The following is a 24,560-nucleotide window of genomic DNA, read 5'->3' as shown; positions in this document are numbered from 1 at the left end:
TTAAAGCAGCTCTGTTTGTACACTGAGAGACTGAGGTTGTGTTTAATACTTCATTGTGTTTGTCATGTCAAGGTGCCACAGAAGCTTAAGTTTAGCGTAATTTGGAGAAAATCAGCCTGTACTGTAAACCCCTGCTTAGCTAAACCACAGTTGGATGGTGATAATGTTTTGGTACCATTGCTACAGGGAACTCTTGTAGCATAAGCTAGCCAAGCTCTACCACCTTCTCAGCGGAGAACAGCAGAACTGAAACTTTTGCAATGACCTGCTCTGAAGAAAAACAAGGTAGAAAAACTGAGGAGCAGAAATAATGCTAAGCAAATGCATATTCAGGTCAGATAGCAGCCTGCATTTGATCCTGCTTTTAAAAAGGATTCATGATCCTTAATTGCATCAGGTGGGGAGTGCTGCCTGCTAACTGGGGCAGGGCCTCAAACTTTGGGGACTGTAAGCCAACAGGTGGTTGTGGTTTGGTTTTTTTCTTCATTATCCACATCATCTTTCATCCTCCTTGCTCTTAGCTCTATTTACTGCATACTGCATTGTAAATGTGTATTTTAATATAGCAGACACCCACATTCATGGATGATGTTTTTCAGCGTAAAGAGTTGCATTAAACTTGTCCTATGCATTTTCCAGGATGATTGTCACATCAGTCTATATGCTACTACTGCCTTGGCAAACACCACTGAAGTTAGATGGTGCAAGTCAAAGATTCATGAACCCACAGCACAAAATTTCAGCCTGATTTTACACACTGAGCACCCAAATCTACTACTTCTCATAAGCCCCACCAGTCTATGAAAACCCTGCTCTGTCTCCACTTTGGAGTGATGCTGAGATGAAAACCAACCGCTAGCAACCTAAAATTTCTTAAAGATAGAATAAAATGGCAAGCCCTGTGTGGTTTGTGCAGAATACAGGCAGGTAACTGTTAGGGAGCTTTTTTTTCCTTTTTCTGTGGCTTGTATTTTGCAAGCAAAGAGCTTTCTATTCAGCTAGCCTTGAAAACACAAGCACTGCCTAGAATTCCTCCCGAGGATGTCAAGGCAAATTATAGCAGAAACTGGGGAAGGAGAGGTGTAGATTGTGAAAATGCAAAAAAAAAGCTGAGGGAGATTCTAAGAATCAGAGCATACTTCAGCATGGTGAACTTTTCAAGAACACTGTCAGTAAAGAAGAAGGAAGGAGATATGAAAAAAACAGTTTGGCAGATAGCTCAATTCATACCCTCCTACACAACAGGGTCTTTTTGTAGAGGGGGTAATTTTCAACTGTAATTGGTACCAGTCTTAGCAGCTTGTCAAACAGGTTGCCAGTTATGTGAAGGCTGATGACAAAACAATTTCTTCTACAGAAACCTAAAAAATTGTGTTTCCAAACTTCCAGCAGGTTAGGGGAGTTCCTGCATACAGCAACAACTGTGTGCTGATAGCCCACATGCTTCAACATAGTCAGCATGCCCCTCTGCACAAACATGATTGTGTCCCTCTCTTCTGGACAATGGCACTTAAAAACTCCTGTTAAAAACATTTCCACTATAGCTCATGCTCTCTCCCTCTAGATTACACCTGGCTGAACCAAAACAAGCAGAAATACAATCTAGGTTTACAAAATACTAAGGAGAAGTATGACAGAGGAATTGTACTCAGCAACCTCTGCTTTCTAAAAGTCTACAGGACATTAATCAATTGCTGCTGCTCTCTGCAGCCTGCCTCTGCCTGGCTGGGGACAATAGGGCTACAGAAGAACAGCAACAATAGGCCAGAATCATGGTCTGCAGCACTCAGTTTAAAACGTTATTCCTCAAGCACCTTCAGAAGAGGACATTAACTTATACCCTGTGCTCCTTTTTATCCCTCTCCATACGTGTCCTGAACATAATAACATTAGACTCTAGGGCTGTTTCTTCAAGAATTTTCACTCCTCCCTGCTTCATATGTTCGCTTGGTTCCAAGAGCTTTCAGCTTAAAAAAAAATTCATTCCTGACAAGTTATATGGTTTTTGTGGGAAGTGTCCAGGTCCCTCTGAGTTATTAACAGTTCCATACACAGCTTCACTTCTTTTCTCCTCCCTCCAGTCCTCTGAGTGGCCCATTATGCTAAATCACACTGATCCAAAAATGAGAGTTGAGGGAGACACTCTGAAATAGGCTAGAAAAACTCTACTGTGGTATGGCCCATAAAAAGACAGCTTTTTTAAGCATGTGTGTCTTTGCTAAATAATTTCTGAAGTTCCGCATTTATATTCCCTCCCTAAGTGCTGGAGTCTGCCCTGTGAGGAGCTCACTAAAACTGAGGTAATGAAGGATATGATCAGTTTTCTGAGGGTGCTGTGACCTAGAGGCAGGTCTGATTACATCATTTGCTTTGGGTTGAGTCTCAGGAGCTTTATAAAAGGCAGTCCTAAAAAGAAGGAAAGAGACAAGGGGAGAGAAGGGCAATAACTCATTAGCAAAAGCTCTGTACATGTGCATTCTGCTATTTGCCACATATCTACAAGGGAGTTTCTTCAGAGCGCGGAGAAACCTGTGAACTGTCGGAATATTTTAAGTCTTTCCTTGAGATGTCAGTCAAGAGCTTCAGTGAAGTCACAGTCACCGCTGTGCTTATTTTCTTCCTAAAGATACAACTCTCAGTGCAAGCGCCGTTGAATGGTAAAGTCTTTCAGCTTTCTATTTTATTGTCACTTGTAGCTTAGGGCAGCTAATGTGTGCAGCAAAGGGGCATCTTTTAATTATTACTATTTCAACAGCATGCTCAAAGTTGTATATTGTTGCAGTCTGCAGTTGCTCGGAGTTGGCATCCTTATTTCAACTTCTCAGAATAGGTATTCTGACATAAACAGGAAAAAGAAATTTGTCCTCTGATGCAGTTTGTGTTACAGGCTTCTTGCATGCTCAGTATGCCCTGCTTTGTGATCTTTGTGTTTCTCACAGAATGACGCAGAGACGGGCCCTTCTCAGAGTTAGTGGAAGCATCACACCTTTCCCTCTGCCCTGTTTATTTTTAAACCAGAGGAAAAGAATGCAATCCCTGTGAAGTGCCCCATGTACTAGACTTCATTCTCTTAGATTTAAACAAGACCAGTTTCAGGAGGTCAGCACCCTCTGCTCTTTTTAGGCGTTAATATTCGTCTGTTCGAGTTGATTATAATCCATTTTCATTCATTCAAGCTAATTATAATCCACCTAGTGTGATTATAGGATATGAGGGAGAATCATTGTAAAGGGTTGTGTGAGAGAACTTACTCAGCACATATATTCATTGGACAAAAATCTGAGAGGCTCAAGCATAATTCAGAGCAGTCAGCTTCATACCGAGCTCTGCCAAGACAAGCATTTTACCGAGTTTTTTGCATGAGCTACACAAGGGGTGGAATTCAAACTTTTAACATCACCTTCTTATTTTGGGCATATATCCTCCAAAAAATGGCTATATTCTCTAGCAGAATCTCCCACCTGAAGGGCAGAGGTTTCTAGAGCTTGGTGCTTTCCAGCGTAACAGAATAAAGCTTGGTGCTTTCCAGGTGCTTTCTCTGATAACAGAAGGGTTGGAAGTGAAAAGATGTGTCAAAAAGATATGTCTTATAATATGTCCTGAAGGGAATGTTGGAGAATTCCTATCTCAGTACCAAGAAACGACAAGAGCTACAGCATCTGCCCGTCTCCGACATCTTCCCAAGTCAGAGACACAACTCATGTAGATTATTATCACAACTAAAAACTACTCCCACTTTCCCAGCTCCTAAGTGACATTGGAAACGTATTTGTTCCCTGGATATTGATCAGCAAAACACAGATACACTGGCTCTAGGAACCTCCTCTGCCACGCATGGGCATGTAACTGTGTTACTCAGCAGCACCCGCCCCAACCTGAACAAAGTGGCAGGAGAGTGCTCACAGGTACGGAGCTATTGATAGTTCCCTTCTAGATGTGAATCAGGCACTCTGTTGACTCTCCTCCAATTTTGGGAGACTGTGTGATAGTCTGCCTCATCCTCATTTCATTATCAAGCAGAATAAGGGTAATAGCAACCTTGCTCACAGTCTGAGGATGGCAGCTTTTACAGCTCTACGTGTGCATTCAGACAAAATCAAAAAGATTCTGCCATCTGGTCATCTATTCATCTCCTGATCCAAGTTAGATGAAATTAGTGTCAAATGTGCCTCAGTCCTACCTACACTAGCTGCTGTTACTGTGCTCAGCAGTAAAATCATAATCGTAGCGAACTGAAGATCATCAAAATGCTCACGGGCTAAGGAAAATTTCACTTGGCAAAAGACTCTCAGGTTTCATTTATTCTTGTTTCAATTGGTATAAATGCTCAAAATATTGAAAATCTTCAAAATTGACTGTTTTGAGGTTGTTCTAGATTATAAAAATCATAATTTTAACACCTTGTACACGTTTTAATAGGTAGTAAGAGCATGAGCAGAGAGTAGCTATTGGAGTTAAGCCAATATTTCCTCAAATCCTGCTGAGATCAGGATGTGGCAATTTCTAAAACCTGTTGACAGTCAGGTGTTATCTTCATGCAAGTTTTACCTACAGAACATGCTGATCAGAGGACACAAGCACCCACAAAAAAACTCAGTAAGATAATCCTCCTGCCGAGAGAAGGGGAGAGGAGAATGAGGTTTCCCATCTTTAAATCTAAGACAGTGCATGAATTCTTCTATGCGAGGAACCTGGGGACTTCAGCCAGGATGACCACACAGACCTCATTTTGAAAATTCTGGTGTAAAAGAAAAAGGCACGCTGGTCCTAAAGAACTGGAAGCAGAGAGCTTAGTGTTCCCAGCACATATCAATACAAAACACCTAAGTGCAGCTGTTTTGCACATCCCTACAAATTAATTCCAAACATTTCACACGACATTCTCTGGAGAAGAGCTATATCTGTGCCACGCTTCAGAATACAAGAAATGCAGCCAGGCATGTGCATGTAAGGATAAATATTTGCCTGCATACATGCACACACACAGAGGCATGCTGAGTGCAAGAATCACAATTCAGGACTGTTTTCTAAGGAGAAAGAAAATTAAATTTGCGGAGTGTAAAGATCTGCATTAGCCTGATAACCAAAACTGTTCAGGTCTGTCAGGACAAGCAACTGTAATTACACAGCAAGCTGAATGACTCTAAGTAGGTTTCAAGACCAAAAAGAAAAAAAAATTAAAAAGAGTATTTCATAAGTCAGGATATTTCCAAAGACATGCAAAGACACTGTCCCAAGTTCAGTTCCTTAGGCAATGGATGAAAAATTGGTCATTCTAACACTCACTCAAACCCCAAGGATTCTCTGAGTTAAATGGTTTCATGTATCATACTCCCTTTTTTCAAAGTCCATCTATTCCTACCTGTTTCAGCTGGCAAATCCCAGAGCTGCTGTACAGAAATGACTGATCATAGTTTCTCAGAGTGGCAACTGTCAATTCACTAATGTTTTTCAAACTCCACAACTAGACATGAGGGGACTCATTATAGCCTCACTCCATTTATATTGCTTGGTTTCCTAACAGAAAAAAAAAATCAGGGATGTACCTACATACAGAATTTGTGGCTATTCCACAGGGGAAAAAAAAAAAAAAAAGACTGACAAAACTTTTGCTCCAAGGTGTAAGTGTCCACAAGAAAGTCAAGCCTTATGGGCAGGATCACAGGGATAATTATAGTTATAATTTGGGTGAGAAAGCTTCATAATCTTTGAAAGCATCTATGTTTTGCACGAAGTGTGAGGCTAGAAAGACAGACAAAAGTATTGCAAAATTCAGTGCATGCAAATTCAGTTTTAAATGGCAATTTGTTTCTTTACAGAGTAAGAATAATTTCAAATATTCATAGTAATATTTCCTTTGTTTTTAAACAGGGTCAAAATGGTCTTACATTGGTAAGTACTAACTAATTTGTACATACTAAGTTGCGGCTTTGTTCTGTATGTTAAGGACAACATGCCAAATGCACTCTAGTGAAAACCTACAGGGTTCACTATCTTTACCCAGGTTTGGATCTGGACCATTGTCTTGAAATCTGTTATTCATCCATCAGGTTTTGTATCTGGGTGACTGAGAGTTAGTTATTGGGTTTTAAGTCAGCCAATGTACATATCCTAGAAGCAGACACCACTGTTGCTCCTAAAGGAGCATCTGTCCTGCACCACCTAGCAGCGTTAGGGCTGCAAGGCTGGCTGAAGGCTTAGGCATGGAAAGCTAAAAGCTGCCAAAGGAGATGAAACAATAGACAGATGTCGCCATGGTGCAGAGGGTATTTTGCTCAGCTCACTGTGCAGCTGGGCAGCAAGACTATCCGATGAATTATTACTACTTTATTTACAGACATCTTTTATAGAACAGCCATGAGGGCAGAGCCAAGCTCAAGGTTATTTACAGCATGGCAGGAGAGCATGGTCCTGGAAGCTCATGTAAAAGGAAGCAGCCCACCAGCTGGATGTGAACAACCTGAGTTTGCGCTCCCTACAGCAGGGAGTGTTCGTAGCTGCACTGGGAGCGGTGGCAGCAGGAGGGGTCCTACTTCCACCCACACCAACAGCTCTGTACCTTAATTTGCTCACTCCAACAGCTAAATAGTAGTGTTGGGTGGGAAAGACAGGCCCGTGGCACGATTACTGCTTTGCTGACACAGTCCTAATGGGATCCTCATCGCCCCAAACATCATCTGAGATGCCTGGGTCTTTCCCTTTGTCACAAACGTTGTCACGAAAGAAGGACATTAACTACTAAGATATTTTTGCAATACTTCTTATGTTAATACCTTTTGTGACTTGTAGTACAGGCCAATCTTAATACATCCACATGCTTTTTTTTATTTAGTAGTGATCAGACAGAGCCTTTGTAAATACAGCATGATTTCCACTGAACTTATCTGAATGTGCTGGCACAGAAAAAGGAAAATCTGGTTCACAATCAATCAATCAATCATTCATTTTCAACAGAGCTAGCTGAGAAATGCCTTCCAGCTGTGTGGTTTATCTACCATGGAAATCTCAATTTCACACATGCAAACACAAGCTGCAGTGAGCTCAGCTCTTTTGAGGCACTGAAATTAGGAAGGCTATGTCACAGAATTTATAGGAAAACTGCTTTTGTACCAAAAAAAAGGGGTTTTGTTTGGTTTGGTTGTTTTTTCTTAATTGAGCGGGAGTGAGAAACGAGCAAAAATTGCTGTAGCTTAGAGGCCTGTGAGTGGAGTTGCAGATTTATGTCAGGGAAAGGAAAACTGCTAGTAAAGATCAAGGTACATAAAGACTGCAATAACCACAGCATTTTATAGAAAAGACAAAAGTTTCCCTTCAGAACTCCTGATGTTGGTGTGGAAGTTTCCATGCTCTGTTGCCAACTCTTAAGGGCATTCAGTTCATCTATAGTACTGAAGAAGTTAGTGGTACTTCATGACATGGTTTCCACTGGCTGAGACTAGACTTTTATTTTATGCATCAGTTAAAAATTACCTATTTAATTGTCAAGTCTCCAAAGCTATGATAAGTAATTCATTAAAGTCTTCTTGCAAACTCACTACCTTATCAGTGCACAAAACCACCAAACCTTTTAAAATTACTGAAGTCTTTTTAAAATAAAGGCTTCTCACCAATTTTTCTAACACTGCTGTAGTCTTAGCTCCCTGGAAAGTGTTAGATTTCAGTGTCATTGTCTTGCACATCAAGTTTCAGCCTCAAGAAAACTATCATTTCCTGGTATATCCTGATATGTATTCTCCTGGGAAATATTCTTGAGTATGTATATCTCATAGTATGAAATTTATGCTCTTCTGGATGGATCTGTTATTTGTCAAAAAATATGTAGAGGATAGTATACAGTCTTCTACAATGTCAGCATAACATTTATTAGCTTTTAAAAAGAATTTCAATAACTTCAAGATAGTACCATGAAGATCTAAGAGGAGAGAAATTAATGTTATTGGCAGCAAACTGGGGTCAAAGATGTAGGTTACAGAAACATCAAGGCCTATTTATACTGAAAAGCACTGACTGAGTCTGAGTATCCACACTGCAAACAATGTCATGTGCTAACCTATGCCTTGAATAATCAAAAAGAGCTTTAACAAGGAAGTAAGTCTGCCTTTCAGCATCAAAATTGAACTTGCCAATTCTGTCACACACACTATGTTTATCAGATTCACCTCCACTATCCATATCCTTGGAAACTGTTTTTCACATTAAAAAGTAATATTCTCCTGACTGTTAATTTTCCTTCAGAAAAGATCTGAACTTGTTTTGCCACTGATGACCCAATCTAACATTAGATTCTGGTGTTCACAATTCATGGAAGATGTTAACATAGTGGAGAGAGTTCAAAGAAGCCACAGGGGATATTATGGGTTTGAAAAAGAAGCCTTCTAATCAAAGACTCAAGGAAATCAATCTATTTAAAGAAGTGAGAAACTATATCCTTTATGTTATAAGTACTTCAGAGAAGAACAAAAGTATGCTAACAGGAGGCTCTTCAATTTCTAAGCAAAGGATTCAAAACAACCACTATCTAAACGAAGTCAAAGCTAGACAAACTCACAGTGAAAAGCAAGCTGCCAAGGAGAGTAATTATCCATTGGGCACTAACGAAGTATCTTTTACCTGCAATGCTTAAAGGAAGAGTAGATATTTTTACCTTTCTCAAAGATACGGCTTCATTGAAGTAGAAATTAATTCAGGGAGGTCCAGTGTTATTATACAGATCAGGCTGGGTGATCCCAAAACACCTTCCTGCCTTAGAAAGAATCATGATAAATCTTCAGAGTCAAGGAGAAACAGAAATTGCAAGTACCTCTTTTGGTATTTCAATCCAAATGGTCTCAGCTTACAGCTTGCAAACAGCTGCTGGCTATTAATGTGTAATTAAATCAAAGGCAAAACTAAAAATCTCTTGATGTTATCTATTCTTTGTAAATCCTACCTAGGGCAAAAGACTCTGATGAAGAAAAGTTTCACCAAAGTTTGAGCACATTATTGCAGGTCAAATTATCATAACACCTTCCATTTCTGCAAGTTAGCTTTTCACTGTGGGTTACGCAATATTGCTAGATAGAGCCAGACAGTTTCTACAGTAAGGAAAAGTGTATAAGGGTCTGGCTTTCTGTGTACTGAAAAGTATGGAAACTTTCCTCCACCAACATGAAGTCCCTTCTTTCAGCAATTCTCTTCAGAAGGCTGGAATAGCTGTGCTACTGCACATACGCCTGTTCCATAGGGAAAAGTAATTCATGTCAGTAAATAATCCAAAGACTCTCGCAGATCCAAAACTCTACTTGTCATGATTGTGGGCTCTGAAGAGAGACAACACCATCACAAGAGAGTCAGAGGCACTGTGGCTGACTGTGGGGCTGCTGCCTGCAGGCCTAACCTAGTGAGCTGCCGGTTCCCCAAGAGTGCAACATCAACAGCAGTTGAGATTGTCAAAAAATCAAGGGGCGGTAAAGTGTCTGTGTAAGATTTTTGTTGGCTTTTGTCTCTTTTCTGTCTCTCTGTCTACTGGCACACTGGAAAGATGAAATTAAGTTTAGAAAAAAAAAGTCTTAAAAAGTCAGAAAAGGCTCCTTTTCCAAATTTTGGGTGTAGGCAGAAATAGGGGAGTTTTTATATTAATTGCATAGTTAAGGCTTGACAAACATGTGTCTCTGTTAATTTACACAGGTCCTGATGGAGAGAAGGCCTGGCCAAAGAAGTACCCATTTTGTGGAGGAGTATTCCAATCGCCAATAGATTTCCATAAAGATATTCTCCAGTATGATTCTAATCTCTTGCCTTTAGAATTCATAGGCTATAATGTGCCCTCCACTGACCAGTTTACATTGACCAACAATGGTCATTCAGGTAAGGGAGCTCAAAGAGAGCAAGGGATTGTGAAGGAAAGAGATGCTGGAGCTTGTGATTTTTTATTCATGGGCAAACTACTTTGATTATCAGATGAAATTAAGCTGTGATGATGAAGCCATCACATCAGCATACCTACATCTAGAGAACAGGCTAGGGAAACATGGGAACATACTAAGTACAAATGAATTTGCAGTAAGCCGAATTGATTGTGGTTTTTAAATAAACTAGGCTTGTCAGAATTAATTCCTGAGCTTTTCTTATTACTTTGGTTGGAGTGGTCTGAAACAGAAACAGACTTCGTGATTCTGTTGAAAAGAGATAAACTGATAAAATATGGGTGCAATGGGTCTCTGACATTCCAGTCTAATCAAAGCTGCTCAGCTGAATTACAGGAGGGGGAAGCTAGGAGCACCATTCTGTTCCCTTGCCCTGAGATAAAAACCTCTTCAGTGTAAGATAAGACAGATAGAAAAAAAGACTGAAAAATAATTAGAAATAGCATACAAACATGCCCTTCATGGTAGTATTAAATCAAAGTGTCAGTACAGTAGGTAAATGCAGAGAAGATGGAGTGTCCTAAAGGCCTACTATATTGACACAATATAAAATACCAGTAAGCTAGTCTCACCATTTTTGTTCCTTCCTGAAACATTTGAAGACATAGAAATTATAACAGTTACAAGGCCCTCCTTCTTTGTATCCTCCTCTATTGCATAAACATCAAAAGAAGCCGTGTTATAAAACGGCCTCTGCCTTTGCTCTTTTCTGGCATGCTTGGTTAAAAGATCTCTGACATGCAAACATCTCTCTTTTTCTCACTCATTCAGTGGGATAAATCTGCTCTCTAGAATGTCATAAGCTCATCCTTCAGTAAGGCACAACCTCTTAGGACATGGTTGTTTTCCTTTTGATCAATTTCTCCATCAAAACCAGGTTGCTTTAGGCCAGGAATGGCTGGAACCATGAGCCTGTCCCCCACATAATAGTCACACCGGTAAAAGCAAATTACTCGTAGAGCCAACATCACTAACATTGTCAGATCTTGCTCCCCAAAAAGAAGTTAAACTACTTCCTAATGAAAGCCAAGACAAAAATATAACCCCTCCTCAGTAAAAATGCGAATGCACTTCTAAGGTCAGTGCCCTCCTCGAAAGCAGGGGTCATGTGACTCTCTCTAGAAACCTCACCAAGATACAAACCTTAATTGCTCTGAGTAATGAAAAATTAGCCTGTCTTAGAGTGATCGTTATACCATCTGCTGCTATCTTCTCTTATAGCTAGACAGGAAATCAGTAGGATGCTTAATATTGTGGTATCAGTCATTCCTACATATAATTAACATGCTTCACCAGCCAGCTAATCCAGATACAATTACCTACTTCAGCTGGACTGAAAACAGCAGAGCTTGAAAAAAGCTTTTTAGCACTAGCATAAAAATAAGTAGGTTTGCAGCCGTTCCTTCATTAAGGTTTTGAGCCTTGTTTTCCCTGCAAAACATGTTGGGGACACTCCAGAAACAAATTGCATTCACACTGGAAAAAATAAAGCGCAAAGAAATCAATCTGTTCTTCACATAAACCATTGCTTTATGAAGTGCCAAACTTCTCAAGTGAACAACTCAGTTTTTGCCGAGTTGAGAATTACTACTGTAATTTCTACAGGAAAAAAAAATAGCCCAGCCTGTCCTCCACACTGGAGAGCATTAGTGAGCAGAAGGGAGAGTCATGCATACAAAGGTCTCCCTCCGGCAAGCCACGAGACGAAACGTTAGTTCTTAAGGCCTGCGATTATCCTGCTGCCTGACATCAATGCTCTGGGTTTCAGGGGGAGCAGGGAGAGGGGAAAGTTTATTTGGTTTTGCCATACGCTCCTAAAAGACATTTAAGAGGCAGAGGAGTTCAATATAACGAGTTTAAAAATACCATGAGAGACATTAATTTATTAAGCCATTTTCAACCATTATAAGGGGACTGAAAGAAGGCACACGAGCCTAAGTTTTGCTTCAAAAAGTCGATAATCTTCTCTTCAATAAGACTGAGATAATTTTGCGTTCTTCAGGGAGAAGAAAGATTTCCATTAGCCACAATTCTCACACTGAACTCCTTTAGTTTAAGAAAACAGAAAGAGTATATTCTAAATTCTCCTGAATTGCCCAGAAAGGGTTAAAGACAGCTACAGTGTTTATGTCCTACCACAGACTGAGATGGATTTGAGTTAAGAACCTGCTTCGTTCATGCTCCATACATAATATGCCTAGACACAGTATTTGTATTTGCCCTGTGCTTGAAAGCTGTGGTACCATTTGCTGCCATCTCGTTTTGCTTCACTTACAGTGAAAATGTACCTGTCGCCTGCTATGTGCATCAGAAACCTCCCGTTTGAATACACTGCATCCCAGCTTCATCTACACTGGGGCAACAGAAACAAGTCAGAAGGCTCAGAGCACACGGTCAGTGGGAAGCATTTTGCAGCAGAGGTAAGACAAGCTCAGAGCAGAGAAAGAAACAAAGAAGGTTGGGCAGGTCCCGTTGCTTCAAAGTGGGAACTTTATCCTGGGTATATGACTGTAAAAAGCTGCAAAGTTCTAATCCAAGTATTTATGATCTGGGTATATACTAAAAAAATGCATTGTGTACCATAAAAAGGATGGACTCTGATGTACTTTCATGAATATGCCACAAGTCAGGGAGTCAGAATTTAGATTCTAAACTCAGGTCTGGCACTGGGTCACTTGAGTAATTTCAAATAAATTGCTAGATATTTGACACCTTGGTTCTTCTCTGTAAACCAGGTATATCTTTTAGCTGCACAACATTGCTTCTCTGTCTACCTTTACTCACCTTCTTCTGTCCAGTGAAGAACTATTTGTTACCCTTTCTAATCCTAAATTATGGATTTGGGAATAGCTTTTGAAAAGCAGTGCCAATCGGATAATTACCCAAAAATTACTAAAAGAGAAATCAGCCAGAATAATTTGCTTATGCATTACAGCACTTCAGGAATCTATTTCTTCTCTAGTTACATTTAAAACCGTGTTTTCATTCTAATCATCAGAGAGCCTCAAGAGTGCTAAGGTGTTAGTTTTTCAGAAAAATTTAATAGTACTACAGTCAAGATGCCTTGAAGATGAAGTGATCGATTCTCCTTCTCTCTTACTATGTGTGTGGGGGCATAACTCAGCTACAGTGAGGCTGGGAGCAAGAGTTCCAGGACCTTTTGCTTTTCTCTAAAAAAATCTTACCACTACACCCAGAAATCACTGAAGGATCCCATTCTATTCTCTTAGCCTGAGGTGGCTGCACTCGTCCTTTTTAGCAGCAGAAGGGAAATGTGAGCATGCTCCATACCTCACCATAACATAGCATCTCCTTCTTTCCAGCTGCATATTGTACATTATAACTCTGAGAAATACCCAGATATAACAGCAGCAATGGACAAGGTGGATGGACTGGCAGTTTTGGCTGTTCTTCTTGAGGTAGGATGAAGAACTTTTTTTTTTTTTTGTTTGAATATGCTTTCAATCATTAAGTCATCAGAGAACTTTAACATACAAAATTACCTAGATTATTTAATGATGCTGTGGCTGAATAAAGGTTCTTCCTTTTCTCTTTCACAAAAAAGGGCCAGATTCCATGAGCACATACATAAACAGGAACAAACTTTAAGAAAAAAGGAATTTTGATTATTTCCTTATGTTTTTCAGTAAATTACCTTCAGCTATGTTAAATCCATTTTTGCATTCATTTACAAACTGAGGATCGGTAGAGTTTATCAAACAATGGACAACAGTGAATTTCACTTACTCAAAACTGCCAGTTGTAGCATGAGAAAGTTTTAACAAAGCAGAAAGGCATAGGCAGACACAACCCTGGCTTTAGCCACTATATGTAATTAGGATTTGACCACAGTCTTTGGGTTGCAAACTTCCCAGATTCTTTGAATCACAGATTACAGTAAACAAGTAAATTTAGTGCCCTTTTTAAGATGACAGGACAGCTTTCAAATTTTCCCCTCTAAAACCTCACATACAAGCAATTAAAGATAATAATGATCTGAAAGAAAAATTTTTAGAAGCTTGTACATATATAATTCTGCTTCTTCTTGAGGATTAAAGCCCTCAATAAGAAACTATAAGGATGATTCTTACATGTGAGGCTTATCTGCAGTACAAAAATACCCTGAAAACACCCAGGTTTTCACATTTCCATCAAAAAAGTGAAAATGTTCTACTTGTCAGACAAAGCTTTAATTCTCATTAATATTATCCAAGCTCACTTCCTAGTGGCTCTAAGACTTTGACAATAATTTTGTGTGAAATTTCAGTTCATTTGGAAGTTCCAGCTGCAAAAAGCGTCAGAATATTGTATATTATGCTACAGGATAATATTGGGATTCTGGTTATTTCTAAGCAACGGAGTTTAAAACACACATGAGGGAACAATGGAGATCAGGTCTTTGAAAAACTTTCAGACAGCTGGTGGCTATTACAGTTGATCTAAGGACACCAGTTTACCATGTCTGGTTGTCAGAGGAGTTGCTAAGCACCAACTCTATAGAAATCATAAAAAGGCATTGACTATTAGACTGAAAAGCTACTGGTAGCAGTTGAAAAACATAGTCTTGTTTGATAGTTGAGTTATAGCCTTTGCCAGCGGCCCTGCAGTACCCAATAGTGTCATTCTTTATCCTCCTGGCCTGTGAGAAGCAGCAGACTAAAAAATGTTTGGGGGTGGAAAAATGTGGCTTTGTCTAGAAACCAGCAGATGATCTGAGAAGCCTGTCAGTTGAGAACTTACGCCTGAAATGTTCTCAGAGGAAATGGCTTCTCTTCATTTGCACAGCACGCTGAACAGGCAAGGGTAATAGGGTCTTTCAAGTGCACACAAGAGGTCTTCACTGCAGTTATTAAGACAGCATTATGACAAAGCAGCTCTAAGAGCTCTGGTGTGAGCAAGAGCATTATTGGGATTCTGAGGATAGTGTTAATGCTTTGAGTAAAAACGTACTTATGCCATTCAAGTATATAAGTATCAGGACTGTCGAGACTTGCCTTATGACAGAGGCCATCAAATACTGCTGTCTGCTGTGTGCAGAAGCAAAGACTCATATTCAGACTGTGGTGATTTGCACAGCTGTTAACAGTCTGCTCATTACAGATTGGACCCTTCAACCCATCCTATGAAAAGATCTTCAGGCACTTCCGGAATGTGAAATACAAGGGTGAGTGGCTATAAGCCTGCACTGGATTGAGAATGGCAAAGAGTATCAGATGTCACTCCGAGAGGGATTGAACCAGTGGAAGAAACAGTCCAGTAATCCCAGGCAAACTGGTTACAAACTGTGAAAGACTTACAAATGCAGTGCATTTCTGTGAAGAGTGTATGACTAGCATGCCCCACATGTTTCTGTCTGGGCCTTATTTCTTGCATATGGCGGTTTTTGGTTAATACGGCCCCAGTTTCTCTTACAGAATTCTGATTCAGTATCCAAGACAAGATTTGTACATAAGAACCCTAAAAAGCTGTATTCTGTATTAAACTAGGATAATCTCTGTTAAAATGTATTTTTCTCTTCCCAGTGATATGACAGAAAGCATCCTACTTACTGGAAAACAAATGCACTTCACTGGTACACTACCTGTGTAGCAATGATGTGGCATTTAACACGAATCTCCTATTTTAGATCAGATGGTCCAAGTCCCTGGTTTCAATATTCAAGAACTGCTTCCTGACAGACTGGATGAGTATTACCGCTATGAAGGATCCCTGACAACTCCTCCTTGCTACCCTAGTGTTCTCTGGACAGTTTTCCGACACCCTGTTAAAATTTCACAAGAGCAGGCAAGTTTAAATACAGCACATGTTTTCCTGATTGGTGTCTGCTAAAGAACAGTAAATGCATAATCTCATTTCCTGGATTTCTCTTACGTTCTTGTAAAACTGAAAGATAACTCTTGCTAAAATTGTTTAAGCAAGAAGAACAGCACAGAACTGACATAAATCAAAATCCTATTCTGTTTGTAGATAGCACGTTTTCATTTGACCAGAATAAGGACAGACAATTGTACAGTAATTGGTATAGTATCAGCCTGAAAAATCACAGTCAAGTGAGATTAATTTCTGTTTTCACCATGTACTTACTCCCTGCTTTGAGTCTTTCCATGAGTCACTTCCAGATCATTTTTGTTCAGGCTTCATGTCTGAACCCTGTTCACTAAGTATTTTAGTGCTACTTTGATCCTGACTGACTTAGGTATGATAGGTTGGGTAGACGTCAAGTTCCTAAAAAGCACATGATGTGCAATTTGTCAAATCTTGAATCCCCTGGCTTTTCTCCAACTTACGTTTTTTGTGCTCACCTAATTCACTTTTTTTGTTCTTAGGTGACCACTTACATAGACTATAAACTCCCGTTCACTATCTTCTGATCACCTAATTGTAAACACAGGGGAAAAATGTTATTATCAAAATCTCCGATCAAATTACTGCATGCTCCTTGTTATGAAAGTCCATTCTTAACTTTGACCACTCTGCCAGATTATGTCTTTACTGAAGTAGAGAGTTCTTTCATAAAGTAGCTTTTAGTACTGCTTAGGAGTCAGTTATAGTTGTGGTTCAGCCTAGCCAGCAACTAAATGCCACACAGCTGCTCACTCACTCTCCCCCATCCCCAGGGAATGAGGAAAAGAATTAAAGGGGAAAACAGAAGGAAACTTGTGGGTTGAGATAAGAACAATTTAATAACAACAGTAGTATAAAATTAAAATTAATAATGATGATAATAATACATACACATACTACATATATACATATATTATCATAATATATACGAACAGGTGATGCACAGTGTAATTGCTCACCTCCTGGTGAGCAACACCTGTCCCGTCCCAGCAAATGATTCTGAAACAGATAAGCCCCAACACCGCAATCCTGGATGAGCGAGAGGCTCAAAAAGAGAAGAAGAAAGCTAGAACTCTTGAGAGTTCAAGAGAGACCTCAGAAGAGCAAGAGCACTTCTTCCAGGTCAACCCTCATCTATATACTGGGCATGACATTGCATGATATGCAATACTCCTTTGACCAATTTGACCCTCAAGCCTAAGTCTAAGTTGAAATCATGAGGGCAGTTGTGGGCCCTTTGTCCTGGCCATGCTCCCCTCCAGCCTGTTGTGCTCCTGCACACTGGCAAAAACACCGGGAGCTGAAAAGTCCTTGATGTCTCAGTATCAACTATAAACATCAGTGTTTTATCAACATTCTTCTCATAATGAAACCCAGACTAAAACCAAAACACCAAGCTCCTGTAGCCGCTAAAAAGAAAAACTAACGCTGTCCTGGGACACTGTGCTAGGGAGAACATGCTGCAAAGGGCCACCATGTTTCCTCTCATCCAGTTTTCCCGGCAGAGAATTACTAAGGAGGATTAATTTTATCAGGATGTAAACAAAATACAGGTATTGGTTTGGAGATGTCACACTGTTTACGCATTATTCTGTATGTGGGCTCACAGGCCACTCAAGACTGAACTATTACTGAATGTATCCTCTTCCCTTTGACCACCCCTTTGATTTCAAACACACGCTCTCAGTGATCACACACTGGCATTGCTTTTTCTGTATTCTGGGAGCTGAACAGGGTGCTTCCCTTTATAGTTACTGGCACTGGAAACAGCCATGTACTGCACAGAGAGTGACGACCCAGAACCTCTGGAAATGGTCAATAACTTCCGAAACGTTCAGGAATTTCAAGAAAGACTGGTTTTTATCTCCTTCCGTGAAGGTAAGTTGTATGAACACTTCTATGCAAAGAAACAGTGCACAGTGATTTGTGTAGACTTGAAATACTGAAGTGGCAGTCCTGTTGCACTGTATCACTACAAAAATACAGCAATCTCATTTTCCCAAAGTTCACTTTGTTCCCTTTTGCTCTTTTACTACATTGTTGCTTGGGCAACTGTACGAGAATAAGGTATTCAAAGAGTATGTAAGAAGCTTTTTCCCACAATGGGTATCAGGCAAGCCCTGCAACCCCTCTGATCAAAGGCAAGGAGATAGGAGAAGGAAAACATGTTTGGCCTTGTCGTGCTTAGCAGAAACACGTGCTGTCACTCCAAACACTAAACAATTCTCTAGAGCTGAGCTGTTTCAGTCAGCACAAGTGCTTGAGCTGGCCTTGGCTCACCAGTGACATTTGCTGGCCCTTAGCAACATCAGGATCGTTTTGATGCAGACCACACGTTTAAAGGGAATCACAACTTTGCCTTTCAGGGAGACCGTTTTTGGGAAATTACATAGAATCAAAAGAGGTCCTTGAGGAATTCAAACTTGACAAATAAAAATCATTCATAACCCTGGATTGTATGATCCAGTGTTACAAATAAAAAAAACAATTGCCATCTTACAAGGAAGAATTGGTTTACAAGCTTAATTATGCAGTGTTACACAATCATAATGCATAGGTTTTTGCGGGATGTGTGTGTGGGGTGTGCACAAAAACCTCCATCTGGGGTTTAGAAGCTTAGCTGTGCCCCACAGTAAAGCATTTGAGTGCAAAAGGTATTGTTCCAATATCTATGTTGTCTTGAAACAAATACTCTTAAGCAGTTGTGAAGCTGGCACACACACTGAAGGCAGACGGATCTAGGAAAGTCACTATACTCTTTGAATTCAGAGTAAAAGATTTTAAAAGAAAAAGCAGACTTCACAAAAAAGATTGGTCAAGCAATAAACTTTCAAATTAATAAAATGTGTTAGTACATCATTTGAACTTTGCCTGCTAGTTTCTTCACAGTTCAGACGAAAGAACAGAAAACACAGGAGTTGTCTACATTGGGAAATGTCACACACCAGCCCCTGCAGGGACAGTTCTCCCTGCAGGCATACTGCAGTAGCTGTTCTTGCCATTCCCCTCTGCAGACAGCCCCTTTCGTAATGTATCTTTTCTAATAAAGCTATGAAAGTGAAAATCAGAGATCAGCCAAAACAAATCCCAGACAAGACAATTCTCTGAAATCAGTGATGATTTAGATTTGTCACCAAAAGCTGGCTGGTCTCTTTGTCAGATCAGCTGCATCAAAACTCCCAACCAGAGCACTGTGGAGCATCAGCAGCATTTGGCCCTTATTTGAAGCAAATCTTCATCTTTGAGATAAAATCCAGGGACAATTTCAGAGGCCATTCTGTGGGTGGGAGACCATTTCAGTTCTCATGGAAACATTTTTAAATCTTTCTAAAGCTTCCCATAAGAGGAACGTAATTCTACCATGAAGTTTATTTTGAGTGCCTTCTCTGGAATTATTGCATGTAACTTAGTAACTATTTAAGTAAGTATGTTTGTGCTACCGTCCTTGCTACTTAAGCACATTTCCCTCATTGAGTTCTAATGATTTATATCTTTGTTTCTCTGTATTTTTACTGGTGTAAAAAATATTTAACAGTTCTGAGCTGACTGACTATATGGTTTGAACCACAAGCCATGACTTCACATTCTCCAGCTCTGCATTAAATCTCTACATTTCATAATCTCCAGAGCTCCAAAGACAAATGCTACATCCCCTTAACTGCTGCGTCTCCTGACTTTTATTTTATTAACCATTCTATCTGCAGTTATCCACAATCCTTAATAGCCCCATGATTAATATACAAACTGGTATTAGTTGCACAAACAATATGTTGAGTAAACAAAAAGATGGCTAAATAGTGAAAATGGGAAAGAACTAGAGTATGTCAGTCCTTTTTCTGCTTTTGTGCATTGGCCAGCTAGAGATATCCCTCCACCCCATGGCATTCTTGTATGACCAAGAAGAGGGTTAAAACTTTCTTCCCAAACCCCCAATCTCAAACACCGGCTGCCAGTTAGAGAACTAGTTGGGTCCAGAATGGCTATGTTAGCAATCTTCTTCAAATCTCTGCTCAAGTCAGATTATGTACAATGATTTTGAACAACCGAATCAGGATTTGCAATACAGCTGCCAAGTTTCTGAGACTGTAATGCTTCCTCTGCAGAGTCTTTCTTAAATCCATGCACAACTAATCTACTATAGCAATGTCACTGCAGAAACACTCACTGAAGTACTAGAAGTTCTAGATTGAGCAGCTACCTTATGTTTAAGACCAGTTCACTGCGGAATCCTACAGATCCAACTTGTACTTTTTGTACCCTTGAATCTTGAATTTTGAGATTCAATACCTGGTGGACTTGGCAAGGGTATGTTGCTGATTGCTAACTGCATCCATGAGCCAGTGATTTTCTGAGTCGGACTGGTCAGTCAGAAATGAGAAATGCAGTTTTCCATCCGTTTCTTAAGCTGACCTTTCAGCACCTGACTACCTTCTCTGTGCAAATCATACTCTATACTTAAAAGTAAAAGGTAGAGAATTACAAACCATGATCCCAGTAACTGAAAATCAGATACTAAGCTTTTCATCCAGGAATCTCTAAACACTTCACAGAAACAGTGTAAGCATTTATTATTTCCATCTATGGGGGAAAATCTGACCCAGGTGTGACTGTTGCTGCAAACCAGTGCCAAACCCAAGAATAACATTTGGCTCTCCCTCTGCTAAGCCACATTATTTAGCTCCCATGCAGAGGCGACACCAGCTATAAAAGTATTTTCAATGTATATTTAAAGTTGCGACGACTTACCAGAGTTGAACTGTATGGGTTATTGCCCAGCCTGCCGTTCTCACCCAAGAACAGGTCTCTATGGCTACGAATGGCATTGCTCAGTGCTACTTTAATAAAACCCCATTCAATCTAAGTACATTTAATTAGAAAAGCTCATTGACTCTATCAGTGAACCATAGAAAAATGTCCTACTCATTTCAAAATAGGTACTCATTGCCCCTGTAATCTCACATTCCACCTAATACAGTCACAAAGGCTCCCTCACAGGTGCAGCCCCTCACCTCAAGGAAGAAGAAAAAAAAAAAAAAGGCTTCTGTCAAAGCACAATTAAAGTGCACCCGGTTGCTGCCTGCAAGTGCCCAGCCTGATGCAGCCAGCTGTACCCCAGGTAGGAACAGAGCACACTTATTAAGAAGGGAAGGAGAGGCCATACACAGAATCATGGCTTGAGCCAGGCAACTACAGAATTTGTGAAAGAAATCCTGTTGTGCACACCTTAGGCGCCTACTAAAGCAGGTTTGCAGAGCAACTTTTCTGCCTTTTCAGTGTCGACTGAGGGCTGCCATCTTCACCTGAGCACAGACGCCACGAGACCGGGTCATTGAGCTGGTTCTTGTATCAAAAATGCAAATGACTGATGTGTTCAGACATCCACATTTTGATGCCAATAATTAAAATCTAAATTTCATGCTCAGTATTAACAAGTACCACATTTCAAAATGTCTCTAATCTTAAAGGATTATTCAGCAAAACTCAAACAGGTTTATAATGTATTTTGCATGTCAGCAATCTATTCCAATGAAATAAGCTTCACATATACACGGCTGAAATGCGTTACGATGTTCAAACCTTCCACTGCCCACAAATCAAATGGGAACTGGTGTCTAGTTTTGATTATAGCACCATGCTGAAATACTATCTAATTAAATTTTGCAAGAAGATCTTCTCAAACAGAAATGCCTCCTACCCTTTCTCTTCAAACCACAAGCCCTTTTTTTCTACATTTATCTATTTGGTGTTATATTTTGTTGTCCATTTGATGCACCTTTACTATAACAAAACTCCCTTTTTTTAAAATACAGTTTTTCTTCAACTCCATGGATTGCAAGCTGCTTCTGTTCAGTTAGACTTAAAACTAATAAAGCATCTAATCGGTTAAATGGGATAAGGTTACATTCCTGTTTTCTCAACAGCTGATTTAATAAGAGGAAATATTTAGATGGAATACCTGAGACCTGTCAGCTTCACTCTGAAAGAGTTCTGATGTTGCTTAGAGAGAAACAGTCATTTGATAAAATATAAAAAACAATGTGTAAATGAACTACGAAAACATAGTTAAGAAAAGAATGCTTACCTTCAGGATCTTTGAGAAGGCCAAAACAAAACCCAACTTTCATTGTCAAAAATATATATGAAGGTCATTATGAAAGACAGCACTATAGTGATAATGCTTAACATCTCAATGTAAACATGAGATCACTCAGTTCTTTATATTAATATCCTGTATTCATTCTTACCTTCTCAGATGTCTTCAAGCAGTGTTCTCAACAGCAAAGTGTATCACTCTTCAGCTGCCCACATTCAATGGTGGTGTTCTGCCTTGAAAAAAACAAAAGGCATCAAATTTAACAGCCTCAGTTGCCCGGATTTAGTTCTTCAGTTTTGCTTATGCTCTCTTACACACTATAGTGCTGAAATCCAAAGAGTTTCTGATCTGCTATGCCTTTGCCTGCATGTTGGCTTTGTGACTTCAGCGGGTGTCTCAATTCACAGCATTGTGAAATATGGATCCAGTTTTGGGATTAGGACCTTCCAGTACACATCTAGGCAAAGCTATCCATTCTGTAATCGCAAAGTGGTATGAGCAGGCTGTAGGAACGTTGCAGATGCGGAATGCAAATGTTATGACAGATTAGAGCCTAACCTTCTCCTCTCAAGTAAACAAAACTAACTGTTTTGTATGCTTTCCCTCTTTTCCTAGGTTTTGTTGTTTCTGTTGTGATAGCCTGCATTCTGGCAGTTCTTATCATTCTTGCAGTAGCCTTCTGGCTACTGAAAAGGAAAAGGTAAGATGTCTGGCTATCACATCACAGGAAAATAAGTCAAACCAGATTTTTCTTCTGACACAAAGAAGTGCTTGTGTGTCCAAAATGTTGCACATTTTTTATAGTGATAATGTTGGATCATTTGTAAGATACGATCTCTTCCTACAAACTTTGATTTGCTTTTATCACTGTAGCTGTTATTTCTCCTGTGTCTATACTCCAAAGTAATTCTATTTTATTGCCAGCAAAATATGTTTATGTGGCTAAAAAGTCTCTACTTGCTGTGACCTTTGTGCCACAGTGGCCACCATTCTGCCACTGTAGGAATGGTTGTTTTCTGTGAAAAGCAACCATATAGTGGTTTTTCCACAAAATAGTAATTACTGGAACAGCACTCTGGTACAGAGAAAAATAATTTCATGCATGCATAAAGGACCATTTTAAGTAACCAACGGTGCTTTTCCTTCATTGGAATTACACTTATTTAATAAATTTGTTTTATTTTAGCTGCAAAAAGGGAAGTGAAGAAAACAGAGGAGTCATCTACAAACCAGGCACATACAAGGAGGAAGAAGACATCTCCAAACTTTGATACCCTGTTTTGTCACAAAAGCCCCTTTTTGTTCATAGCACTGATTTACTTTGCATTGGTGGAACACATCTCTTGTTCTAATAAGCCTTGAGTGTTCTAAAAACATAGCAGCCAAAAGTTTTCTGTAGCCCTTGCTCTCTTGTTTTCCAAGGAGATATGATCAGTGAATACTGCTGAGCTAAATTCCTCACCTCATTCTTCTCATGTTTGCTGCTTACTAGGTCTGGGTCTTTTAACTGATTTTACAGTTAAAATCTTAAACTATAATTTTATGGTTTGCTTAGCACACAGGGATTTTCCCACAGGTATTCAAATCTGAAGACACTCGTGGCTGTGAGCACTATTCTCTGCTAAATCAAAGTATTGGGTTTAGCATCATGAATATAAACAAGATAAAGCGTAATGTGGATCTGAGATCAGAATTTGAACTAGGTTGTTTAGCAGATACAGTTTTTTAAATCACAGCAAATGATGCTAGTACATTCACCAGTGGCTTCGTAACAGAAATATTAGAGGAAAAGACAAGTGTAAATGCAATGAGAGCCACATAGATTATTAATGGGCTTCAAACCCAGGAACTCAGGGCTGAAAAACACTACTGCTAGAAGAACAGCTCACTTTCCAGTATTACACAGCCTCACAATTCTGCTGTGGAGGTCAGACTCTGTCACTGGAATTAGAGAAGCATCTTGTCTTATTATCCTGCTCTTATTTATAGTGTGTGTTTGAATGATGTGGATAATGCAGTTGCTGCTGCTTTTAAGCAGACTTGCCATTTAATCATGAAATCTTGATTGATTTTACAGTATGTATTACAACTGCAATTATACAGTAGATGGTTTCATTGATTTAGTTCTCTGAATTTAGTAATTTAATTATTAGAAAGTAATCAAAATTCTCTTTTCAAATCTCATAAGCTAAATACTCTTCGAGTCTCATTACGCATTTTTGAAAGTGAGAAGCATAAACCTAACGCTGTTTCCACTGAAGACAATGTGAAACTTCATTGACTTCAGGAAGAATAGAGCTCAGCCAGCCTAGCCCCAGAAGTATACAGAATTCCTCTTGAATTTAACATCTAAAGTGAGGGTCTGAAATGCTTGTACTTCAGTATACAGGCAGGAAGTGACTGAGCACAGGCTTATACCTAAAGTAACTTCAAGTCTGAATGCTGCTAAACACTACTGGCGAAATTCCAGTCTGAACTTTACAGTTAAATCCAGTTTAATGTTACATTCAGTAGCACCACCACCACATTTGCGATTTTAAACAAATAAATTATTGTATGTGTTTTCATCTGTTTAAAGATGGCAGATGCATACTTATGTTTTAGATTCTTCACCTTCTACTCCCAAGAAAATTGTTTGATGTCAAAAGTGAGCTTTTGAGCAAAAGGAGAAATAACTTACTAATACTGTACATGAAATTAAGGAGCATAATCTTACA

General features: G+C 39.5%; 1 protein-coding gene across 1 annotated transcript; it reads left to right on the top strand.

Moving 5' to 3' along the window:
• The first annotated feature begins 2,566 nt into the window (after positions 1 to 2,566).
• CA12 (carbonic anhydrase 12) lies at positions 2,567 to 23,114 on the top strand. The gene is made up of 10 exons (XM_009980212.2): positions 2,567 to 2,657; positions 5,872 to 5,892; positions 9,667 to 9,846; positions 12,183 to 12,325; positions 13,229 to 13,324; positions 15,006 to 15,069; positions 15,532 to 15,689; positions 17,501 to 17,627; positions 22,459 to 22,543; positions 23,030 to 23,114. Exons 1-10 carry the CDS (start codon positions 2,567 to 2,569, stop codon positions 23,112 to 23,114), a joined length of 1,050 nt encoding a protein of 349 aa, XP_009978514.2.
• Positions 23,115 to 24,560: the final 1,446 nt, after the last annotated feature.

Source organism: Tauraco erythrolophus, chromosome 14 (assembly GCF_009769465.1).
Source record: "Tauraco erythrolophus isolate bTauEry1 chromosome 14, bTauEry1.pri, whole genome shotgun sequence".
NCBI lineage: Eukaryota > Metazoa > Chordata > Aves > Musophagiformes > Musophagidae > Tauraco > Tauraco erythrolophus.
The sequence above is the reverse complement of the archived record's forward strand: the minus strand, read 5'-3'. Positions and strand labels throughout refer to the sequence as shown.

Excerpts from the sequence above, each read along its gene's own strand:
- CA12 (XM_009980212.2), top strand. The coding sequence starts at position 2,567 with ATGTCAGTCAAGAGCTTCAGTGAAGTCACAGTCACCGCTGTGCTTATT. Across the intron at positions 13,325-15,005 it reads TTTTGGCTGTTCTTCTTGAG|ATTGGACCCTTCAACCCATC; the intron begins GTAGGATGAAGA and ends TGCTCATTACAG. Across the intron at positions 17,628-22,458 it reads TTTTATCTCCTTCCGTGAAG|GTTTTGTTGTTTCTGTTGTG; the intron begins GTAAGTTGTATG and ends CTCTTTTCCTAG.